General features: G+C 36.5%; 1 protein-coding gene across 1 annotated transcript; it reads right to left on the reverse strand.

Moving 5' to 3' along the window:
- Positions 1–107: 107 nt before the first annotated feature.
- On the reverse strand, positions 108–26755 carry LOC148904779 (ral guanine nucleotide dissociation stimulator-like 1). Its single transcript, XM_089024861.1, has 17 exons — positions 26562–26755; positions 25468–25772; positions 22812–22871; positions 20860–21053; positions 19703–19854; positions 19089–19307; positions 18484–18587; positions 18335–18419; positions 18019–18108; positions 17773–17862; positions 17644–17676; positions 17408–17529; positions 16761–16826; positions 13849–13969; positions 1987–2259; positions 1782–1893; positions 108–1313 (listed from the first exon to the last, which is right to left on the reverse strand). Exons 1-17 carry the CDS (start codon positions 26595–26597, stop codon positions 1225–1227), a joined length of 2151 nt encoding a protein of 716 aa, XP_088880987.1. The 5' UTR covers positions 26598–26755; the 3' UTR covers positions 108–1224.
- Between the last annotated feature and the right edge of the window lie 252 nt (positions 26756–27007).

A 27007-nucleotide genomic window follows, 5' to 3' on the forward strand; every position in this document is an offset into this window, starting at 1 on the left:
AATGCTCTACACAAAATCGAGGCTAATGCTGCGCAACAGAGAACTGGAAAGTGAAGTATTTTCAGTTCCCTAAACTTCCCTCGCGTATCCATTAAGGGTTTGCAGTGTTTACGTGTAAAATGATTTTATTTCTTAAATATAAAATATAAAAAGCAAAAAAATATGGATAAAGGGTTTTTTCCTTTCTCGCGTTTCTTTTGTATAAAACTATTTATTTTATATAATCAAAAACACACCGGCCCAGCCCAGACCGGATCAGACCAGACCGGATCAGACCAGACCGGATCTTGTGTTGTAATGCATGCTTACTCGTGGAGTTCTTTATAACAAGACTAAAAAATTAAAAATTAAAAATTAAAAAATAAAATAAAATAAATAATTAGGGGTTTTGTGAGCATACTAACTGTTGGTGTTTACATTGGCGAGCATTGCTGTGTTGTATACATGTATCTCGTTACTTACTATGCTTTTTTCACGCGGTAACCATATTGGTTTGAACAATAGATTACTCTACGCGTAGCCTCGCATTCAAATGCTTGACAGTGATTTTATGCGGGTTAAACCGGCGAAGAGTTGTATTCTCATGAGAATAAACATGCATCGCTACCGCGTGAATAAGGCCCTTGTAGATGTAACCTATATACATGTTCTATATCTAGGATTCCTTTTGGTCACCCTGTGGTTAAGCAAGGAAACGATGTATTTCTTTTTCAGATTTTTTGACCAAGTAAAGGTGGAAAGCAATATTGGGAGGGTCAAAACAAGATAAATGCTAATTTATCCTTTTGAAGGTCAGCAAAGACTCCGGTGACACTGCACACAAACGAGCAAGAAATTGAACGCGGAGAATGCCTCGTTCCTACCACAGGGTAACCAAATCGAATTCTAATTGCTAACCCCGCAATAGTTCTTTGAAGTAGATTGATAGACTGTTGGGCTGGTATGGATGTAATATTTTCTCATTTCAAACAAGGCGTCATCCCCTAGAGTATCATTTCTTTTTTCAACGGTTGCATATAAAAAGACACCTGTATATCGATACAACACAAACAAAGAATCTTCTTCTCAAGAGAATGACAAGTGGTCTGAAATGGGAAACATTACGCCAAAGCTTTCGATGCTTATAAATTATACTCCTCAAGCTGTTGAGCCGGACATACTCTCATACTGCATGCATGTCCCTTGGCGTCCACATAGACACCAACCGGGCCGCAATTATTAGGACTATCTTTTTCGAAGCTGAAATGTCAGAGGCTCGGCATTAGAATTGACCGCATAATAAACGTTGCAGTGATCTGGAAAAACCAGTTCATCTGAAAGAGTAAGAAAACAAGAGATAAATATCGAAACCCAAGGCAATAAGCCATATCTTTTACAAGTAATCTATATATCCTTAATATAGACTGTTGCTTGGTATGAAGATAATCAGTATGAATATAATCTCATTACCAGCCTAAAATGAGGGACAAACAATGCTCCTGTGGAATCAGTTGTGTACATTTCCATAGAAAACTTGACAATCATATCTGGTAGAAATTCCACGCAAGACCGGAAATGACGCCTATTGATAGCGACTATAAGCCTTTTCATAGTTTAAGAATCGATTCCACTGCGCATGCGATTTTATCCCGAATTTCTCACCTCCTTTTGTTTAATTAAGAACAAAAGAAGGTTTAGACAAAAGAATGGAATCGATTCTTAAACTATGAAAAGGCTTATTACGTAGTGACTTTATCAGCAAAAGCTATGATAATATGTGAATGAATGGATAATATACTCACTTCCATTTGGTAATTGCTGCACCAGGCAGTAATCCGCTTTAGAGTTTTCATTTAGGCCATGTTTTAATAAACATTTTTGAATAACAGTTGGTGTGCGTTCGCTTTGGGAAAGCTGGAAAAAATTAGAAGATTTACCAAATTACTCACATTGGCATTTCAAACACAATATTCAAAGCAGAAAAGTATATCTTCAACTCGTACTGACCCAAACGCCTTTGTATACAAGTCCACTATCTTCCTCATCTTCAAGGCTTACACGGATAATATATCCAGCCTCGTGGCCTCCAAAACCGACAAATGGTGACGGAGAGGATGAATACTTATTAGGAGACCAAGGATTGGAAGACGTTACAGGTGAAGATGGTAATCTGAAACACGGAGAAGACCTTCTCTTTATAGGAATAGACATCCCCTTGGCGACTGGTGCTTCTGAACCTGAACAGATCCCAGAAGAAGAAGAGGACGAGCCAGAAGAATGCTATTTGCAAGCAAAAAAGTGGATGAAAACTGAACTCTTACAATGTCTTCAATCAACAACTAAGTCTAGTTACTGGGCCCTCTATAACCCCTCTCTCCTCCCCTCTTTCACCCCACCCATCCCCCCACAAAATAACTCTACCTTGTAATATATAATAATAATAATAATAATAATAATAATAAAAAACTTTATTTAACGATGATAAAAAACCAATTTAGCAAAGCTAATCTTACATTGGGTCATCAAGAAATATAAAAATACAAAAATATGTGAAGCTAATATAAATATCTAAATTACAAAATTTAAATATACACTAAACTATTGAGAAAAGATACTATTTATAATTATGATTTATTTAACATATATTTGTAGAGTTCCGTTCTAAAACTCTTAAATTGCTCAATATTTCTTAAAGCAGTAGGTAAATTATTATAAGCCTTTGCCCCACTATAGGGCAGACAATTTCTACTGATGCATAACTTAACTTTAGGTAGCCATCAATCATTATTTGCAATGCTTCTAGTTATCCTATTACAAACTGAAGATTTCAGCTTAAACATATTACTAATATACTGGGGGGCCATGTTATGAAGGGCCTTGTATACTAAAGTACACAGTCTGAATGTTACTCTTTGATGAATAGTAAGAATTCCTGATATGTTAAACAGTGGACCAGCCGAAGTCAGTTTAGGCTTATCAAAAATTATTCTTAATGCCATATTCTGTAACTTAAGGATACGTTTAGCATGACTTGAATGACCCCAAATAGTGCAACAATAATCAATATGTGGCTGTAGAAAAGACTTATAATAAGTCAATCTACAGTCTAAAGGTAAGAACTTCTTAATCCTTCTTAACAGATAGATTCCTTTACTTAAGGTCTTGGCTACTTTGTCAATATGACACTTCCATAAGAGGTGTTTGTCAATTATTACTCCTAACAGTTTTTCAGTTTTAGTTGTTTTCAACTTAGCGCCATTGTAGTAAACTTCAAGGTCACTCTCTAATCTTGCTGCTTTCTGATAAGTTGATATCAACATTGCCTTTGTTTTGTCAAGATTAACAACCATGTTATTTTCATTGCACCATGTGTGAACATTAGACATATCATCGGTTAGAATGTCATTGAGTTCCTCAACTGTCTTTGCACTGGAATGAGATGTAGAGTCGTCTGCAAACATATCGATATTGGAACTAGTGTATAGGGGAAGGTCATTTATAAATACAATAAACAGCAGCGGCCCAAGTATGCTTCCCTGAGGTACCCCATAATGGACTGGTTTCGTAGATGACAGGATTCCTTGAATCCGAACACACTGCTGTCTGCCTTGTAAATATGACTTGAACCAGGATAGCACTAAATTATCACAACGATAGATTGCAAGTTTCTGAAGAAGTATATCTGTGTCCACCATGTCGAAAGCTTTGCGGAAATCCACAAACACTGTTCCAGTTAGAAGACCTTTTTCCATATTTGATGCCCAGCTGTCAATAAGCTTTAATAAAGCTGTTTCACAAGAGTGATTGCTTCGAAAACCTGATTGGGAAGTATGCAACAATTTATGTCCAATAAGAAAATCGTAGAAGCAGTTGTGAATATAACGCTCAAGGATCTTGCTTACTGCACACAATATAGCTATTGGCCTGTAGTTGTTAACATCACAATGATTGCCAGATTTAAATACTGGGGTGACCTTGGAGGTTTTCCAGACAGTAGGAAACTTGCCACTTGTTAAACTCTTATTAAAAATGCTTGTTAAGGATACCGTAATTTCATTCGCAGATAATTTGAGGATTTTAGAACTCAAACTATCAAGTCCTGTGGCTTTATTAATGTCCATGGTAGACAGAAACTTGTGTACAAATTCTGTGGTTATTGGAGGAATATTAAATTTCAGATCATCCTTAATCCTTGAGTTTACCATGACTTTCAGTTTATCAAAGTTGGTTGCAGGCTGTTGATTTAAGATATATTGATCAACGACTGAGGAGAAGAAGTTATTAAAATGTTCACCAATGTCTTTAGGATCAGTAATGGTGTTTTTGTTTAGATCAATATGGTGTGGTGTAGTTTTTACATCATCAGGAGCAAGTTCTCGCAAGCATCTCCAAAGTTCTCTCGAGTCACCTTTTCTATTGTTCAGACATGATTTGTAATACTCTGATTTAGCTTTCCTTATCAATGCAGTACAACGATTCCTAGTAGCTTTGTAGTTCACAGTGTCATTTATTTTCTTGAAATGATCTCTGTTTGACATACATCGAAGAATCTCACCCGTTAACCATTTAGGCTGTTGTTTTCTTTTGACGCGCCTTTCTTTCCAGGGTAAGTGTTTGTCAATTACTTCAAGAAACAACTTGTACCATATGTCAAGACAATCATCCACATCATCAAGAGTATCAATGACAGTCCAAGGGACATGAGATAGATCATCTAAGAAGCTCACCTCACTAAAATGTTTGTAGCATCGATATTTTATTTTGGTATGCGAGCGTTTCATGCCAAAGGAACTCTTTAACACAAAACAGGTGGGATAATGGTCGCTGATTCCAATTTTTGGAACTTTAGTGGTTCTAACTTTGCATGGAACTGATGTGAAGACATGATCAACTAGAGTAGCAGATGTGTTTGTCACCCTGGTTGGTTCTCTAATAACTTGGCATAAATTATAATCTTCCATAGTTTCTAACCAGGAACTACTTTCATCAGATTCAGCCAAAACATCAATGTTAAAGTCTCCCATTACGGTTAAAAGATGGCCTTCAATGTAAGCATCAGTCAACTGTAACTCAAATTTATTAATCCAAGTTTGAACTGGATAGTCAGGACTTCTGTAGGCTGTACAAATCAAGTGCGAAGGAGAGTTTGGTGGACAAAGTTGCAGCCACACAGATTCAATATCATCTGACTCCAGGTCTGTTCTTCTTTTGTAAGGGAGATTGTCCCTGATGTAAATAACAATCCCACCGCCGTGAGCTTTATTTGTTGGAAGTTTCCTTTCTTCTCTGTCAACTCTTTCCTGCTTGTATCCATCTATCCTTATATGTGAGTCCTTGAAGGTGTTGTCTAACCAGGATTTGAGATATTCATTGTTCCAACATGCATAGAGTATGCTTCCCTATACTACAATAACACTGTACCGTGTAATATATTTGAGATATTCATTGGTCCAACATGCATTTGCTTCCCTATACTACAATAACACTCTACCGTCTAATATATTTGAGATATTCATTGGTCCAACATGCATTTGCTTCCCTATACTACAATAACACTCTACCGTGTAATATATTTGAGATATTCATTGGTCCAACATGCATTTGATTCCCTATACTACAATAACACTCTACCGTGTAATATATTTGAGATATTCATTGGTCCAACATGCATTTGCTTCCCTATACTACAATAACACTGTACCGTCTAATATATTTGAGATATTCATTGGTCCAACATGCATTTGCTTCCCTATACTACAATAACACTCTACCGTGTAATATATTTGAGATATTCATTGGTCCAACATGCATTTGCTTCCCTATACTACAATAACACTGTACCGTGTAATATATTTGAGATATTCATTGGTCCAACATGCATTTGCTTCCCTATACTACAATAACACTGTACCGTCTTATATATTTGAGATATTCATTGGTCCAACATGCATTTGATTCCCTATACTACAATAACACTGTACCGTCTAATATATTTGAGATATTCATTGGTCCAACATGCATTTGCTTCCCTATACTACAATAACACTCTACCGTGTAATATATTTGAGATATTCATTGGTCCAACATGCATTTGATTCCCTATACTACAATAACACTCTACCGTCTAATATATTTGAGATATTCATTGGTCCAACATGCATTTGATTCCCTATACTACAATAACACTGTACCGTGTAATATATTTGAGATATTCATTGGTCCAACATGCATTTGCTTCCCTATACTACAATAACACTCTACCGTGTAATATATTTGAGATATTCATTGGTCCAACATGCATTTGATTCCCTATACTACAATAACACTCTACCGTGTAATATATTTGAGATATTCATTGGTCCAACATGCATTTGCTTCCCTATACTACAATAACACTCTACCGTCTAATATATTTGAGATATTCATTGGTCCAACATGCATTTGATTCCCTTACTACAATAACACTGTACCGTCTAATATATTTGAGATATTCATTGGTCCAACATGCATTTGATTCCCTATACTACAATAACACTCTACCGTCTAATATATTTGATATATTCATTGGTCCAACATGCATTTGATTCCCTATACTACAATAACACTGTACCGTCTAATATATTTGAGATATTCATTGGTTCAACATGCATTTGATTCCCTATACTACAATAACACTCTACCGTGTAATATATTTGAGATATTCATTGGTCCAACATGCATTTGCTTCCCTATACTACAATAACACTCTACCGTGTAATATATTTGAGATATTCATTGGACCAACATGCATTTGATTCCCTATACTACAATAACACTGTACCGTGTAATATATTTGAGATATTCATTGGTCCAACATGCATTTGATTCCCTATACTACAATAACACTCTACCGTCTAATATATTTGAGATATTCATTGGTCCAACATGCATTTGCTTCCCTATACTACAATAACACTGTACCGTCTAATATATTTGAGATATTCATTGGTCCAACATGCATTTGATTCCCTATACTACAATAACACTCTACCGTGTAATATATTTGAGATATTCATTGGTCCAACATGCATTTGATTCCCTATACTACAATAACACGCTACCGTGTAATATATTTGAGATATTCATTGGGTCAACATGCATTTGCTTCCTATACTACAAATAACACTCTAACCGTCTAATAGATTGAGATATTCATATGGTCCAAGCATGCATTTGATTCCTTACTACAATAACACTGTAAACGTCTATATATTTGAGATATTCATTGGTTCCAAACATGCATTTGATTCCCTATACTACAATAACACTCTAAACGTCTATATATTTGATATATTCATTGGTCAACATGCATTTGATTCCCTATACTCACAAAACACTGGTACCGTCTAATATATTTGAGAATATTCATGGGTTCAAACATGCAATTTTGATTCCCTTCTACTAAACAATACACTCTACCCGTGTAATAATATTTGAGATATTCATTGTCCAACATGCTTGGCTTTTCCCTAGACTACAATAACACTCTAAACCGTGTAATATATTTGAGATATTCATTGGACCACATGCATTTGATTCCCTATACTACAATAACACTGTCCGTGTAATATATTTGAGATATTCATTGGTCCCAACCCCCCCCATGCATTTGATTTCCTATCTTACTAACACTCCCTTGTAATATATTTGAGATATATTGTCCAACATGCCTTTGCTTCCTATACACCCATAACACTCTACCGTGTAATATATTTGAGATATTCATTGGTCCACATGCATTTGAATTCCCTTACCTAACACTGTACCGTCTACTTTTGAGAATAGTGGTCCACACATTTGATGCCCGATCTACAATCAACCTCCGTCTAAATTTGAGATATTCATTTGTCCCCCCCCCCCCCCCCCCCCCCCCCAACACATTTGATTCCCTTACTACATAACACTCTAAACCGTCTAATATATTGAGATATTCATTGGTCCCAAACATTCATTTGATTCCGCTATACTACAATAAACTCTATCCGTTAATATAGTTGAGATATTCAATTGGTCCCCAACATGCATTTGATTTCCTATACTACCATACACTGTACCGTCGTAATTCTTTGAGATATTCAGTGGTCCAACATTCATTTGCTTCCCTATCTAATACACACTACACTCTACCGTCTATATATTTTGAGATATTCATGGTCCAACTGCATTTGATCCCTATACTACAATACACTCTACCGTGTAATATCTTTGAAGAATATTCATTGGTCCAACATGCATTTGATCCCTTTACTACATACACTGTACGTGTAATATATTTTGAGATATTCCATTGGTCCACATGCTTTGTTCCCTATACTACCAAACACTGTACCGTGTAATATATTTGAATATTCATGGTCCAACATGCATTTGATTCCCTATACTACAATAACACTGTCCGTCTAATATATTTGAGCATATTCATTGGTCCAACCTGCATTTGGCTTCCCTATATCTACAAATAACCTCTACCGTCTAATATATTTTGATTATTCCATTGGTCCCAACATACTTTGCTTCCTTACTACAATAACACTCTACCGTGTAATGCGTTGAGATATTCATTGGTCGCACATGGCATTTGCTTCCTATACACAAAACACTGTACCGCTATTATTTGAGATATTCATTGGTCCAACATCATTGGATTCCCTATACTACAATAACACTCTACCGTGTACATATATTTGAGATATTCATTGGTCCAACATGCATTGCTTCCTATAACTACAATAACACTCTACCGTGTAATATATTGAGATATTCATGGTCCAACATTGCATTTGGGGGGATCCCTTACTACAAGAACACTGTACCGTCTAATATATTTTGAGATCATTCATTGGTCCACATGCATTTGATTCCCTATACTACCAAAACACTCTACCTTGTAATATATTTGAAGATATTCATTGGTCCACATGCTTTGATTCCCTATACTAACAATAACGACTTACCGTCTAATATATTTGAGATATTCATTGGTCTCAACATGCATTTGATTCCCTATACTACAATAACACTCTACCGTGTAATATATTGAGATATTCATGGTCCAACATGCATTGGATTCCCTATATACTACAATAACACTCTACGTCTAATATATTGAGATTTCTTGGTCCACATGCATTGAGTCCCTAATACTACAATAACACTCTACGTCTAATATATTGGATATTCATTGGTCCAACATGCATTTTGCTTTCCCTATACTCCATAACACTCTACCGTGTAATATATTTGAGATATTCATTGGTCCCATGCATTTGATTCCCTATACTACATACACTGTACCGTCTAATATATATTTGAGATATGCATGTCCAACATGCATTTTATTCCCTATACTACACTACCACTCTACCGTGTAATATATTTGAGATATTCATGGTCCACAGCTTTGTTCCTACCTATACTCAATAACACTCTACCGTCTAATTATTTGAGATATTCCTTGGTCCAACATGCATTTGCTTCCCTATACTAACAATAACACCTGTACTCGTCTACTAATTTGAGATATTCATTGGTCCAACTGCATTTGGCTCCCTTACACAATAACACATCTACCGTGGTAATATATTTGAGATATTCATTGGCCACATGCTTTGCTTCCCTATACTACATAACTCTACCGTCTAATATATTTTGAGATATTCATTGGTCCCACATGCATTTGCTTCCCTATACTACAATAACACTCTACCGTGTAATATATTGAGATATTCATTGGTCCAACATGCATTGATGTCCCTATACTCAATAACACGTACCGTCCTAATATCTTTGAATATTCCTTGGTTCCAACCTGCATGTGATTCCCTATCTACAATAACACTCTACCGTGTAATATATTTGAGATATTCATTGGTCCAACATGCATTTGCTTCCCTATACTACAATAACACTCTACGTCTAATATATTTGAGATATTCATTGGTCTCAACATGCATTTGCTTCCCTATACTACAATAACACTGTACCGTCTAATATATTTGAGATATTCATTGGTCCAACATGCATTTTGCTTCCCTATACTACAATAACACTCTACCGTGTATTATTTGAGATATTCATGGGTCCATACATGCATTTGCTTCCCTTACTACAATAACATGTCACCGTCTAATATATGAGATATTCATTGGTCAACATGCATTTGAGTCCTATACTACAATCACACTCTACGTCTCATATAGTTGAGATATTCATGGTCCAACATCATTTGATTCCCTATACTACAATACACTCTACCGTGTATATCTTTGAGATTTCATTGGTCCAACATGCATTTGATTCCCTTACTACAATAACACTGGTACCGTCTAAATATTTGAAGATATTCATTGTCCAACATGCATTTGATTCTCCATCTACAATAACACTCTACCGTCTAATATATTTGAGATATTCATTGGTCCAAACATGCATTTGATTCCCTATACTACAATAACACTGTACGTCTAATAATTTGAGATATTCATTGGTGTCCCAACATGCAATTTGATCCCTATCCACAAACTCTACGTGTAATATATTTGAGATATTCATTGTCCAACATGGCATTTGCTTCTCCTTTATACTACACTAACAACTCTACCGTGTAATATTATTTGAGATTATTATTGGTCCAACATGCAGTGTTTGATTCCCTCTACCTACAATAACACCTCTAACGCTGTCTTAATATATTTAGATATTTCCTTGGTCCAACATGCATTTGATTCCCTATACTACAATAACACTGTACCGTCTAATATATTTGAGATATTCATTGGTCCAACATGCATTGATTCCCTATACTACAATAACACTCTACCGTGTAATATATTTGAGATATTCATTGGTCCAACATGCATTTGATCCCTATACTACAATAACACTCTACCGTGTAATATATTTGAGATATTCATTGGTTCCAACATGCATTTGATTCCCTATACTACCAATACACTTACCGTGCTAATATATTTGAGATATTCATTGCGTCCAACATGCATTTGATTCCCTATACTACAATAACACTGTACCGTGTAATATATTTGAGATATTCATTGGTCCAACATGCATTTGACTTCCCCTATACTACAATAACACTCTACCGTGTAATATATTTGAGATATTCATGGTCCAACATGCATTTGCTTCCCTATACTACCATAACACTGTACCGTGCTAATATATTTGAGATATTCATTGGTCCAACATGCAATTTGATTCCCTATACTACAATAACACTGCACTCTACGTGTAATATAGTGTACGATTATTCTTGGTCAACATGCATTTGCTTCCCTATACTACAATAACACTGTACCGTCTTAATATATTTGAGATATTCATTGGTCCAAATGCATTTGATTCCCTATACTACAATTACACTTACCGTTGTAATATATTATAGATATTCATGGTCCCAAACATGCATTGCTTCCCTATACTACAATAACACATCTACCGTTTGCTACATATATTTGAGATTATTCATTGGTCCCAACATGCATTTGATTCCCTATACTACAATAACTACTGCTTCCCGTCTAATATATTTGAAGATATTCCCCCCATTGGTCCCAACATTGCATTTGCTTCCCTTATACTACAATACCACTCTACCGTTGTACATATATTTGAGATATTCATTGGTCTCCACATGCATTTGATTTCCTTATCTACCAATAACACTCTACCGTCCTAATATATTTTGAGATATTCATTGCGTCCAACATGCATTTGCTTCCCTATACTACAATAACACTCTACCGTGTAATATATTGAGATATTCATTGGTCCAACATGCATTTGATTCCCCTATACTACACATAACACTGACGTCTATATATTTGAGATATTCTGGTCGGCAACATGCATTTGATTCCCTATACACATAACACTCTACCGTGTAATATATTTGAGATATTCATTGGTCAAACCATGATTTGCTTCCCTATACTACAATAACACTCTAGCCGTCTAATTATTTTGAGATATCATTGTCCAACATGCATTTGCTTCCCTATACTACAATAATCACTTGTACGTCTAATACTTTGAGATTGCATTGGTCCAACATGCATTTGCTTCCCTATAACATACAATACCCTCTACCTGTAATATATTGAGATAATTCTTGGTTCCAACACATGCTCTTTTGATTCCCTAACTACAATAACACTCTACCGTCTAATATCATTTGAGATATTCATTGGTCCAACATGCATTTGCTTCCCTTACTACATAACAATACGCTACCGTCTACTATATTTGAGATATTCATTCGGTTCCAACCTGCATTTGCTTCCCTTATACTACAATAACCACTCTACGTGTAATATCATTTGAGATATTCCATTGGTCCAACATGCATTTGATTCCCTTACTACAATAACACTGTACCGTCCTAATATATTTGAGAATTCATTGTCCAACATTGCATTTGATTCCCTAAGTTACTACAATAACACTCTACCGTCTAATATTATTTTGAGATATTCAATTGGTCCAACATGCATTTGATTCCCTATACTACCAATAACACTCTACCGCTAATCATTATTTGCGATATTTCATTGGTCCAACATGCATTTGATTCCCCTACTACTACAATTTAACACCTCTACCGTGTAATATATTTGAGATATTTTCATTGGTCCAACCTGCATTTGCTTCCCTCTACTTACAATAACACTCTACCGTAATATATTTGAGATATTCATTGGTCCAACATGCATTTGATCCCCATACTACAATAACACTCTACGTGTTAATATATTGAGATATTCATTGGTCAACATGCATTTGCTTCCCTATACTACAATAACACTCTACCGTGTAAATATATTTGAGATATTCATTGGTCCAACATGCATTTGATTCCCTATACTACAATAACACTGTACCGTCTAATATATTGAGATATTCATTGGTCCAACATTGCATTTGATTCCCTATACTACAATAACACTCTACCGTGTAATATATTGAGATATTCATTGGTCCAACATGCATTTGCTTCCCTATACTACAATAACACTCTACCGTCTAATATATTTGAGATATTCATTGGTCCAACATGCATTTGCTTCCCTATACTACAATAACACTGTACCGTCTAATATATTTGAGATATTCATTGGTCCAACATGCATTTGCTTCCCTATACTACAATAACACTGTACCGTGTAATATATTTGAGATATTCATTGGTCCAACATGCATTTGATTCCCTATATATACCACAATAGATTCAATGCCTCGTGAAGTGAAATATTAAAAAAAAAAAACTTTTATCTACGCATGCAGTCGAAAACATACAATTATCAAAAACAGTTGCTGGAGACCGAAATGAACTGTGGGTCATTAATATTCTTTATATATAAATATACCACTTGGGTAGCAGAAATAAATGTTGACATTTGGTATCCATGTTGGTAATCTAATTTTTACAAATGTAATAAACGTATTGAACCATAGTTCTTTTCGGTATTGCCATCGCCGTCCGACTTTTGCCATTGCCTCCGACAACGGGCTCTTTTGGAAATAAGTATATAACTGAGAAACGAGAGCCGAATAGACCGTTTTCTCAAGGTTGTGGTGTGCGCATCCAACTTGACGGGCCACAAAACTGAAAAACGCCAATTCAGTAAAATTGAGAAGACAGTTTTATATTTAAAGAGGAGAATAATCGATTTTAAGAATTCTTATCGAAAAACATTTCATAGCAATGCAGTTCCTTAAATTTGAATGCGCACGCAACCTTGAGAAAACGGTGTATAAGAGATCATCCCAGTGATGTGTAATAGGCCGTGTGTGAAAAGCACTGTTACTCACATTTCTCTGATGTCTTATTAATACCGGTGAGTTCTCGGTTGACTTGGATTCTTGCCGGTGTAACACGTTCCTGTCAGACGAAATAGACAGTGACGCAAGATCTGGATCGCTTTGATTCCTCCTGTTGAACATCAAACAGGAATTTTAAGTACTGTTTAATGAACGAGCAGGAGTGTTTTATCAGGTTTAAAAACACGAGGCGTAGCGGAGTGGTTTTAGACATGGTAAAACACGATCTGCAAGTTTATTGAATTGCTTCAAAGACTTAGAAATGATTCGCAAACCTTTGGTCGAATTAGAGCGAGTAATCGAACATGCACTTTTATTTAACAGATCAAAAACAGTTTTCCGTGTTTGCTACTCTGATCAAAACACGCGGTATGTTGGAGAGAACGCGAGAGGAGCGTAGGAAACCACGACGTGTAGCCGATGGTTTCCAGCTTCTCGAGTGTTCTCCCAACATCCCAAGTGTTTTGATCAGAGTATCAAACACGGAAAACTGTTTTTGATTTGTTTTATATAATAACAAACGCACGAAAAGATCGAAAAAAAGCAAATTTAAGTAAATTCTCCCTACGTGCCGTCTTTTTCAAACTGACCAATGAGTGCGCGCGATAGATTAAAATCTGACAGTTGCAATAATTGCACGCGCTAAAATGACGACAGCGTGTTTTGATACTCTCATCAAACATGGTTTTTCGACCAATCATATCGCGCGTAGTATCCCAATTATTTTATAAATTTACATAACTTTATCCAAAGGAGGATGTTTCACTAGCATGCTTTGCGCGCCTCCACCAACTATATTACCACACTGAAAAGTCACGTGATCTACTCATTTTCGCTTTAATGTCAATGCAAAAACATCGACTATGGACTCGACTATGGCGATTATAGAGGGAAATCGTGAGCCCTTTTCCACTTCAGACCTTCTCTTTCTCTACTGTATTGTCAAAAAGGATCAATTAGACTGAATTTGCTGGTATTACGTGTTTTAAATTTGTGACAGTTATCAGGCATCTTCCCAGGCATTTCCATTGAAGAAAGAAGACCAGTTGCATCGTCGCGTTTTGAACAAAGACAGTCTCGATTTTCCGGAAGAAAATCGCTAGTGAATAAAGCTTTATCTAGAAGCTGTTTTTCGAGGTAATATACAAAAGCCATGTGTAAAGTTTGTTGTTGTTTAACGACCCTTGAGAAAAATATACAATCTACTTTCTTCGATCGAGTATTTTCTTCGAATGTCTTGCCTTTGTATTTGAACTTTTAAGCTTTTTGTAAATTTGAGTTCTTAAGAAAATTGCACTTTCTGCACTGTGGAATACTATAGGTTTGGCTTTCTTGAGTCGAATAAAATTAGTCTCTAGTGGTTTGACTATTTATTTGTTTATAGTTTGTTAGATTAAGGAAATTCTTGAATTGTTTGTCGGGCTTGTGACACGTGCTGTGAATAAAAGTAAGCTTAACTCTTTCCTCTTTGAATAAAACTACCTTCGATTGATAAAATAAAAAAACAAAACATTTTACATTGTCGTTGTTAGCATGAAGCATACGTTTGAATTTTAAAATCAAGATTATCAGATTTGTATAAGATACTCAAAAGTACAATTTTTGGTAATCTAGCAGTTCACGTCAAATCAAGGACGTAAGACAAGACGAAGTGAAACCAATGGCGAATTTTAGTGGAAATTGTAATGGCCGTATCTCACTCAAACGTGGAGACTTAAGGAGACTTAAGGGATATAGCATAGTATGAAGGCTATACTTTGTGTAGGTGTGTCCTTTTTTAAATTTTCTTCGTCTAATTTCGACTTACTCCCACATAATTCAGAGCCTACAAACACTTCGCTTGTCAAAACAACTTTTATCTTTTTCTATCCATTCATTGATACGGCATATTTTGATTTTTCCTATGGCTAAAATTACAAAAATGCCGAACCAGGTCCCAGAGAAATGTCCAAACTTTCCATTGTTCATCAGTATGGATGCAGAAAATATTTAATAAGCGAACGGCTGCTGTTTTTGTTTGGCGAGAAAATCGAGGAAAATCGCCGTCGAGAGGAAATTTTTCAAACAAACGCTAAAGACAGATGCATAATGAGCACGGCGCGCAAAGCATGCTAGTGAAACGTCCTGCCTTTTTGCCTTTACTTTATCCATGACAATTATCTAAGTTCCTATCGAAGCTATCATGGAAGGGGTAAGCACAACAGAGCTTGGCTCCAAATTAAGTGCAACCTAACAAAAATTTAAATTATAATAACAACAACAAAATACGACTAATTGTTAATTAAGACCTTCTCCCCTAGCTATCCCCCTTAAAGCGAGCACCAGAGACAAAACAAACATCAGAAATGAAAAGAGCACCTCGTTATTAGTAACAGGGCCAACTATTAGGAAAAAATGGCATTTAATCTGAAATCAAATATCTTATAAGCATTTGTATAAAAAAAGTATTGGAAGGCAAGCTTTGCCATGCAGCACATTTTCCCATACAAATCCTTGAAACTATCTTTTTTTTCTATTAATGTCATTTCCCCTCTTTTGCTTATTTTGCTTATATTTCACCTCCCTACTAATGTCGAGGTGCTCTTTGAGTTTTTTTAGCTCATTTTCACACAGCTACTCGTTTTAGGGGTAGGTCACGTGACCTGTTAGTACAAGTCGTCTGTTTTCCTTATTTTCCTTGACTAATATGTGATAATGTGAACAAAAGAATACAATAAAATATGGAGAAGTTGAAAGAAAATGCAGCTATGAAGTAAGACGGAACTTTATATTATTTTACTGTACAAACATAGTGTGGAATTTCAGATGACACCAGCCAATGCATATTACTACTAGCCACTGCTAGCTTGGCTGGCACTTTGACTGGGTGATCAGTTCAAGTCATTGTTTTACTTATGGCTCACCTTAATGAAAGTCTAACTGGTCTTTTTTTCGTAGAATCTTTTTCTATATCACACGAGATTTTGAAGCTAAAGAAACGGAAAACATGAACTATATAACTTTTCTTATTTCCCTTGATCAAAGACAAAGAAAATGTCCACAAAAAAGTAGAATATATAAAAATCAATCGTTGATTGGTTGGTTTGAGATTACTTGAGTTAAAGCGCGGCTAGGGTAGTGTGAAGTGGAGCGGAATGGAGTGGGGTGGGGTGGGTAGGGGTGGTGTGGTGTGGTGTAGTTAGGTGTGATGTGGTGTGGTGGTGTGTGGCGTGGTGTGGTGTGGTGTGGTGAGGTGTGGTGTGGTGTGGTGTGGTGTGGTTAGGTGTGGTGTGGTGTGGTGTGATGTGGTGTGGTGTGGTTTGGTGGTGTGATGGTGTGGTGGGGTGGTTTGTGGTGAGGTGTTGTGTGGTGTGGCGTGGTGTGGCGTGATGTGATGTGGGATGGGTAGGTGTGGTGTGGAGTAGACTGGAATAGAGTGAGGTGGGTAGGGGTGTGGTGAGGAGTAGACTGGAATGGAGTGAGGTGGGTAGGGAGGGGGGTAGGTGGAGTAGAGTGGAGTAAATTGGGTTGGGTTGGCTTTCCCAACTCATTTTTGTTTTGAAAAAATTACCTTTCTGCTTCAGAAAACGTCATGAGTGAGTCAAACGTATGCCTGAAATTTCCATTAGGTACAATGTTGTAATTTTTTGCGGCTTCTTGCAGAAGTTTGATCTGTGCAATGACTTCGAATTCCTGCAGGGAAATACAATAATAAAAGTAAAGTCATCTAGCATGAGTCATCTAGCATGAGCTCAAACAATTCCCTGAATATATGTCAAGTATGCACAGCTTGATTATGTCGCTCACCTTTCGTCTTTTCTCAAAATTAATCAATCCATCCTATAAAAAAAACAAATCCATTCAGCAACAATGAAAGATATTTCCACATCTTCACAGAACACACGGCGACCATAGACATAAAACAGTCAATTATACCTCTGTGTAATCTGGATATAATGTGTCAATCATTGTCAGATCTGTTAAAAATGTTCCTAGATACGGTACTGTTCCTTGCATAACGGAGTCCTATAAAAGGAAGAGCGAACAATAGTCACTACACAAAACAAAGATGGGGAAAAAACAAAGAGAAAAGGAAGGAAGGAAGGAAGGAAGAGGAAAACAGAAAAAAGTATTGACATGATAATATGCTCCTATCATGATAATATAATATTGCCGCCTTACTGAGTTTAGAAACCGCGATCGTCGTTTCTTCAGGCTGTTCGGTCTTTTTATTCCAGACGTTTCTGATTCTGGTCTTTTAGCTGTCCCTTCCTGCAACCATAATAAAAAACCTGGTTCGAACACACAGCATGCTAGAATTGACATAGCTGAATGTATGATAACAAGCCTCCCGAATCACTTATTAAATGAGCATTGTTATTAGCACACGTATTCTTGCAGGGGGACGTTCCTGGTTCATGTCCAACAACAAAGGATGTTGGACCCAGTATTTTTGTAGAATTTTATAATTATCGACTTCTATTGATCATTTCCATACCTTCATCAAAAGCTCTCTGCTCATTTTTTGATTCTTCTCCTCTGAAAAAATCGACGAGAGCTCAGAAAATAAAAGCTGTTTTTCCCTAAAATTATAAGAAAAAGTGGTTAGTGACATTCCATGTTGCTCTAGTTAGTTATATCTGTTACCTTGGGACTTGCATCCAAGATTTTTTTAGCCTATGTATTGAGGCAGACTGGAGCCCAGAAATAATAGCCCTCAGAGACGAAAAGTTCTTGATATCTCGACATTCCTATAAAAATATGTGTCAATTGATATAAATATTTTATAAAAGATACATTTTACGTTTAATTAAGTGTTGCTAATTTTATTTCAAAGAGCAGTTTTTTTTCAAAGCCTATTTTGCAAACAGTGATTAAAGCCAGAAACTTAGATCCTAGATGCCCAAACCTCGTGGTGGTATATAATACTGAACAACACACCGTATCCATGGTGATTTCCCACAAACAGTAAGTAGGCAAAAAAGGTCCCATTTGTTTTACAATGCTTTGCATTGTCACTTCTTAAATATTGTCCAACCCTTGCTGCAAGCCTGTTTACAAGCTACTTTAAGTACAAGCACCAGCCAAGACCAATAACAGTTCTAGCATTGCTGGCCACAAGTTTATATTTTAGGTTAGGTTAGTTCAATCTATCTCATTACGCCATTGATTGGTATTATAATAGCTGAGACAAAAGAAAAAAGTCTAGGATGTCTGAGCTTCTCGTAAAAAAATCCTTAAAGAAAACAAACCTGCGCAATCTCGATCCAACGTGTTATGTATTGTGCTCTTTTGCTTGGCGCTGTACTTTTCCTACTGGAACAAGTAAGGATAGTAGAAATCACTCGCAGTGAAACAGCATTAAATTGTTCAACTGTTGGTTTTGCTGTATTGTGAGTATCTTTGCTCCGTCGTCTATTTGACCATACTGAGCCTAAACAGTGCCAAGGGATGACCTTGCGAAACAACTCCTGAAAATAACAACACGATCGACAATTTAAGAAGATTCAGTAGCCACTAAATTTGGATATTTCTCTTTCGTCTTAGAAAAAAATCCAAAAAGGGACGACCTTTCCTCCTTCCCACTCCCCCTCCAGCCTTTTTTTCTTCTCCTTGGTCTTCCCTACCATCCACCCACCCCACGCCCTCGCCTATCTACCCACCCCACGCCCCCACCTATCCACCCAACCCCCTTCCCCACCCATCCTACCTCTCCGTCCGCCACAGCCTCCTTAACCACTCAAACCCACTCCCCCAACCATCCTGCCACTCTACTGGCCTTCCCAACCACCCAACCCCACCCTCCACTCATCCTGCCACTCCATGATGATAATTGACGATAACTGGCACAACTGTCGGTACTTACTGCGTCCATAAGAGTAAGCTGCTCTGCGAACGACTCCGGGTTGGATGACAACAAATCAAAGTCAAGTCCTTCATAAGAGCCACTTGTTTTGTCAGCCTCCACGATGTAATCAACATCCTTAAGCATAGACAATCTAAAGCCTATTGGATCCCCTGTACATGAGAAAAGCGCATGTCACTATTAGAACATGTACATTTTATTGTATTTTGTTTTTTGTTTTAGTTTTTGCTCACAGGCTGGTGCTACATAATAGGACACAGGGTGCCCTTCAAGATACATTGCACCAACTTCAAACCCCGTAAAATCCCCGATACCTATCCCACAATCAAATCTTTAAGAAATCATTATTAAAGGCCAGACACTGAGGATGGTCACTGCCAGGGTTTCTTTACGTCCTCAGTGGTTCTTTTACGTCCCTCCGTTGCAGGGTGAGGTAGTGTGGAGAGAAATATAGGACCGCCATTTTACGTGGTCATCCGAAACACGTGAAGGTCTAACCATGATGTTGTTATTATAAAGGCAGCACCTTCTCCTCAGTTGTTCTAAAACCCTGAGTGTTGGTCCGGCTTGGACTTGAACCACGACCTCCTGCACGAAAGTCTGACCAGAAAGTCCGACAAGAACAACCTCTTCGCGATTGTCGATAGAACGTGGATGTGTGGTTGCAGACACGTAGAATGGCCGTCTCAGTACTAGTACGACTAACAACTTCTTCTGATTCTAGTTAATAGAGGGACTAGCTAAGTTTTTATACATCGTCGAAATGTTGCAGAGTTGAAGTACAGAGTATGTCGCTGTTGTCGAGTTGTGGTAGGGATTTCTTGCGCATATTCGTTATTTTCGAAGAAAACTTATAGATAATAGAGAGAGAACTGTTGATCCGCAAGATATCCTCAAAAGTTAGGTGTCGTATGACTTCGGACGTGATGTCAATGAAACCCCATTCTCCCTTAGATGTACGGATTATTTACGGGACAATGTTTTAGCCCGAAGGCATAAGGGGAGAGAATAGGCTGCGCCCAGACCGTCTATATGCAGCTAATCAAGAAATCGTTGATCCAGAGTCGTAGAAATACGTCATGAAAAAGCGTAAAATGCATTAGATTAGATATTTCATTCTATTGTTTTAGAAATAGTACAAAATGTTTGTTGCATACCTTCACTTTCATATGGTGTTATAATAAATGTTTGAAGCTTTTCTGTAATTTTCTTGGCCAAATCTTTCTTGATATCTCCTTCTAGTTGATTATTTACAAAGTTATTCAGTCTCTTTAGATCTGCGAAGTCTGGCGGCGCATTAAAGTCCGAGCAGAACTGCTCAAGCCAAACCATAAGCACTCCAATAACGCCTCTGTAATATCACAACAAACAGAAAATTAATTGTTTTGCGCAATAAAAAACTAGCTAATTATGTCCATATGATAAAGCACTTGATAAGAGACGGATCTGGTGAGGAATGTTTACTCACCAAAAAGGAACGAGGCTAGAGAAGATTTCTACAAGAACTGTAGCTCATTAATCAACGAATTACAAGGAAGTAATACTGACACGTTCGATAACTAGACGTAAGGTATTTCATGTACGGTACAAACAAGTGGATCACCAAACACATTTATTGCTATAGGAATTAAATAATGCACAACATACTACGTACCTACCTTTCGGCAGTAATGGGGAAATGTTGGTAGAGATGCTAGTGAGTTCACTACTCAACAACATTACGATCAAAACCACTGCACTATATTGGCTACTGTTCTTTTGGGGTTTAGTCTTTGAACATTTTATTTCACAGACCCACGGTATTATGCTGTATAGAGTTTTATGTATCTCGAACGTGGCGTATTTGGTTCTGACTTCCATATTACATTACAGTTGCGCGAAGTCTTATTTCGCGATTTTGGATGTCGCATATTTTTGTGACACTTTAATTTCGCAATTTCACGAAAATTTCACGTCATCCCCCCCCCGATTTTCCTTTTGGATCCGCCATTGAGTGCTGATCAAAATCAATAGGGGCTGAATAGTTCTCAGTAACAACATCTTTTATCCCTGTTTTTTACGCTGCCATTGTCAAAAAGAAAACGGCGCAATCTTGATCAGAATGTTATTTGAAACAAAACAGATTTTGAATCTTTTTACAAGTTTCAGAAAGTGTTCGCAAAGGCCTTTCAATATGGCGCAGCGAATTAATTGAGGGCACACAAACATATATATGTTATTTACCGGCCAGGAGGTCCGGATAGGGAACAACTGTGCCCGAGGTCTCGAATATATGTCTTCAAGACCGAGGGCACAGTTTTTTCATATCCGGACCGACTATGGGACGGTAAATAACTTATTTATTTTTTTCCCGTATTGTTTTTTCTTGTTTTTGTAATCGTTTTGTTTTGTTGTTTAGCGGCAAAGCATACCGGACCGCGAGCAGATACTGACAAAATACTGCACACTCAAACAGCCAATCAGAACGCACGATTTTTTTAGTATACCGGACCGGAAAAAATAAGAGTTGTTATTCTGGAAATAGTAAAATAATGTGTACAGCTTTTTCAAAAAAAATGTTGGTGAAGGTTTTCTTGCATGTTGAATGTTGTATCAATGTTGCATGTTGTATCAATGTTGCATGTTGTATCAATGTTGCATGTTGTATCAATGTTTCATGTTGTATCAATGTTGAATGTTGTATCAATGTTGCATGTTGTATCAATGTTGCATGTTGTATCAATGTTGCATGTTGTATCAATGTTGCATGTTGTATCAATGTTGCATGTTGTATCAATGTTGCATGTTGTATCAATGTTGCATTTTGTATCAATGTTGCATGTTGTATCGATGTTGCATGTTGTATCAATGTTGCATGTTGTATCAATGTTGCATGTTGTATCAATGTTGCATGTTGTATCAATGCTGTCATGCCTGAAATTCACTATGGGCAATGTGAATGCAATAGCAAAAGGTTACAACAATATAGAACAGTAATACCAAACTTTGTGTGAATTTTTCTGGTGTATTTTTTCTGTACTGACATTATTTACATATACATATAATACAAGTCAAGCTTGGTACTTGATACTGTATGTATCATCAGATATGGATAGCTACTACTACTTACTTCATGATAATCAGACTTTTCTCTGGACTTTCAATTCTCATTTGCTGAGCATCAAGGCACCTTAAAATATGAAATAAACAAATTAACAGTGAGAATGAAGTAATGAAAGGACAAAGAAACATGAATGAATGAATGGAACATCAAACTTGCAAAACATTAATTGTGAAATATCATATATTTATATTAAACAAAATGGGTTGTGTGTATCTATAATTAATATTAATGTTGCTTTTGAAATGCTATAGAATCCTTGTTATAACCCCCCCCCCTGATTATGAGACCCCAAATAACACTCCCCAACCCCCCCCCCCTCCTCCCCTCAATATGTTAATAAAAATTTTCGTCCAGTTAATCAATTTTTTTTAAATTTATTTAGGCTTTTCATGATGTTTGACTTACAAAAGAGAACAGAAAATGAATAAATACAAAAGCAAACAGAGGTGATGAGGGGCAAGTGAACAGACTCAAGGTCCCAGCAAGGTTCACCCCCACGAAGTCCTCTGATGTAAGCTCCACCCATTTTTTGAGTACTGCTTTGCAGGCCTAGCCTGTAGAACATTGATAAATAACTCAGATTATAGTTTTACTGAGCACTTACATACATACACACATACATACATACATACATCCACTTTTATTTGTTTCAGCAGGTCTAAAAAACTGGCAGCTATATAGCTGATGTGGACCTGCATATCTAACTAACTATTTAACTAACTATTTAACTAACTATTTAAGATAAATAAAAAAATCTAATAATTAATCTATAATAGAATTATAAAATATTCAATTTAAAAATGATATTCTACAAATATGACAATATCCTATGAAAAAGACATACATATATATTAATAATAATGAATAAATAAATGAGTAAATAAATACATAGAATTAATTTAGTGAGAATATATTTCGAAAAATTATGCTTGATTTAATATTATAAAATAATTGGGATACTACGCGCGCTATGATTGGTCGAAAACCATGTTTGATGAGAGTATCAAAACATGCTATCGTCATTTTTAATCTATCGCGCGCGCTCATTGGTCAGTTTAAATAAGACGGCTCGTAGGGAGAATTTACTTAGACTTTGCTTTTTTTCGATCTTTTCGTGCGTTTGTTATTTTATAAAGCAAATCAAAAACAGTTTTCCGTGTTTGATACTCTGATCAAAACACTTGGGATGTTGGGAGAACACTCGAGAAGCTGGAAACCACTCCGCTACGCGTCGTGGTTTCCTACGCTCCTCTCGTGTTCTCCCAACATCCCGCGTGTTTTGATCAGAGTATCAAACACGGAAAACTGTTTTTGATTTGTTAAATCAATAATATATATAACTATTATCTTTATTGTGATTAAAACAAGTTTCCTTAGAAAAAGTTACCTGGTCAATCATTTTCTTATTATTCTTTAAAACCTTTTTAAAAGTATTCAGATCTTTAATGTTTCTAGTACTCCTGTCCAGGCTATTCCATATGATTGAGCCTCGAAAGTCAAGACTATTTCTGCCCAGTTCATAGTTCTTAAATTTGTAATAAAGTGTTTCAAAGCTTTTACATATTGTTGCATGAACACTGCCGCTCAATTGAAATGGACATGATTAAACATTTTCATTAAAGGGAGTTAAGGGTTTTCTATTCCTTTTACAAACCCAACTCACCTCCCCTGATTATAAGCTCACCCAAAAACTGTTAAAAATTGTATCAGGGCTGATAGCTGGGATTCTGTGGCCATCATGTTTTAATATATAATCAATAAACAAGTTGTATGTTGTCAGTCAATTCTCAGGTTGGTGAAGGTTCTGTTGCATCTTGCATTCTCAGCTTGAAATGCATTAAAATCATATGTAAATAATGTCAGCACACACGGTAAGCAATGAGCAACATGCAACCTCATGCAAGAAAACGTTCACCAACCTTTCTTGAAATAGCTGTATATTATCCATTTGCAAGTATTTCAGCCTGTTTTTGGTTTCAAACAAATTCACATTGTATTTGTTACAATTAAAATGGAAATACAATTATGGACATTGCATTCAGGAGAGCATCACCAATATGCATTGCACTCAGGAGAGCATTACAATAATTTACTAACATCGACGAGTTTTGCATTCAGGAGAGCATCAGCAATATGCATTGCACTTAGGAGAGCATTACAATGATTTACTAACATCGATGAGTATTGCAACCAACATAAAAATAATTTAATACAGACTATAATACCGCTATTAAGTGGACACAGCTATAAAAGCAAAAACACCCTTATAGAGCTTAGACACTTTGTGCTCCAAACCTTGCATGTACTCTTACACTGTGTTTACAATTAGAATCCAGCAGGATTTGTACTCTACGTTGCAAGCACCGTGCTCAGGAACCAAGTGTGAACATGCTAAAAAGTGAGCCTGTTTTTATTGGCTCTAAATGATTTGTAACATCACATCAGGCATCCATCAAGGGCACCATGCCAACCCACCCCACCCCCCATACAAGTATAAAATGATGACCACGAGCTCTAATAAACTATTATTATAATCCATCACTTCTTTTGTTCTTATCTGACTGACCATGACATTTGCTATATTTGCAATCATATACACGCATTTTTTCAGAATATGGCTTTATATGTTTTATTGAAATTAAAACTGATATTTAAAACTGACCTTTCAATAAGAAGTTCCAATACATCATGTACTTCAGCAAATGCCCGATAAGTTGATAAAAAACCCATTAAATAACCGGGATCCGAGTCTTCGGATAAAGAGTCCTTCTCTGATACTAAATTATCAACAAGTTTCTTCAAAGTTCCTGCTTTGATTTTTCGCACAAGAATTGTTTCCCACTGTAAGTGAGAGACCGGTTCTTCGCTGATATCCACTAAATATTTAGCACTGCGACGATAGCGAACTTTCTTGAGAGAAACTTCATACACGGCTCCGTCCTCTCTTTCTTCACGAAAGAAACAGCGCTATTGAATTATAAAATAGAATAAAGTAAGGCTGTGATGAACAAGAAAGTGCACGTGCTTTAATAATACCGAGAAGTGTTATATGATCACGCACATCGATGTATTCAAATTTTTAATGATGAAAAGGTAAATTATACACCGTGAAAAGATGAAAAAACTTACTGACGTTTCGGACGTTAGTCCTTCGTCGGAGTAAAAGAGCTCTTTTACTCCGACGAAGGACTAGCGTCCGAAACGTCAGTAAGTTTTTTCATCTTTTCACGGTGTATAATTTACCTTTTCATCATTACTGTTTCATTAGAAACACCGACGCAGCTCACACTAGTTTTTAGCTAGTTATATCTTTTTATTCAAATTTTTGGTTGATTGTACTACCGAAATCAATATAAGCTTATTGCGATGGAAATCAAAATATTCCTTTGATCCGATAAATTGAATAAGGTTATGGTTGTAATTAAAGTACTCAATATTTGATTCAGAATCAACAATAATATGTCACGAGCAGGGATCGAGCTAGAAGGCCAGCATTTAACACCAGACAACACAGAGGATAATAGTCGTATATATGGCATGATTTATACATTTCTTCTAGCGGCTTCTCTAACAATTAGTTACTGGTAAGTTTGACATACTTCATATTGTTAAAAAATAAACTAATATATCTGGGGGAAAAACAGCTAAAAGTAAAAGGTCCGTCATGTGGAAATAAATAGAAATGATTAGCAAGCAGGAGATTGGAAGGGAAGATCACTTGGTTGTACGAGGTTGATACCCTAATAATATACTAACCTGAGCTGGCGGAGATGTCTTGGTGACAGCCTTCATAATTTAGGAATTAATACCATACTTTACATTTTTCTTATTCGCCTCATCACGGCAGATACCGATAACTAAGACCGGGTAACTATGAATTTATAACATTGGAAGTGTCTAGAACTGTTTTCACTGTTTGCAGCATCCTTCATGACATTATATTAAATTTGATACCACAAAACACGTCATCCACATCAAAGAGCATATTTCACTTCCGGTGTCACTTAATTTTCTTTCATGCAAGAGCAATTTTCATTTTTCAACATTTATCACGAGTTTGTTTTGCCCTTGCTGTTGTCGTTTACCATATAATTTTGATATCACTATCTAGAATTTTCAAAAGTCTAGCTGCGCTCACCCTTTTTGGGTTTTCCAAGGTCAGTTACCAGTTCTGGGATAGGGTTCAGTCCTCCTCTGGTCAG

Source organism: Actinia tenebrosa, unplaced genomic scaffold (genome assembly GCF_029948245.1).
Source record: "Actinia tenebrosa isolate PJP-AT-01 unplaced genomic scaffold, QUT_ActTen_1.0 PGA_scaffold9__36_contigs__length_13948895, whole genome shotgun sequence".
NCBI lineage: Eukaryota > Metazoa > Cnidaria > Anthozoa > Actiniaria > Actiniidae > Actinia > Actinia tenebrosa.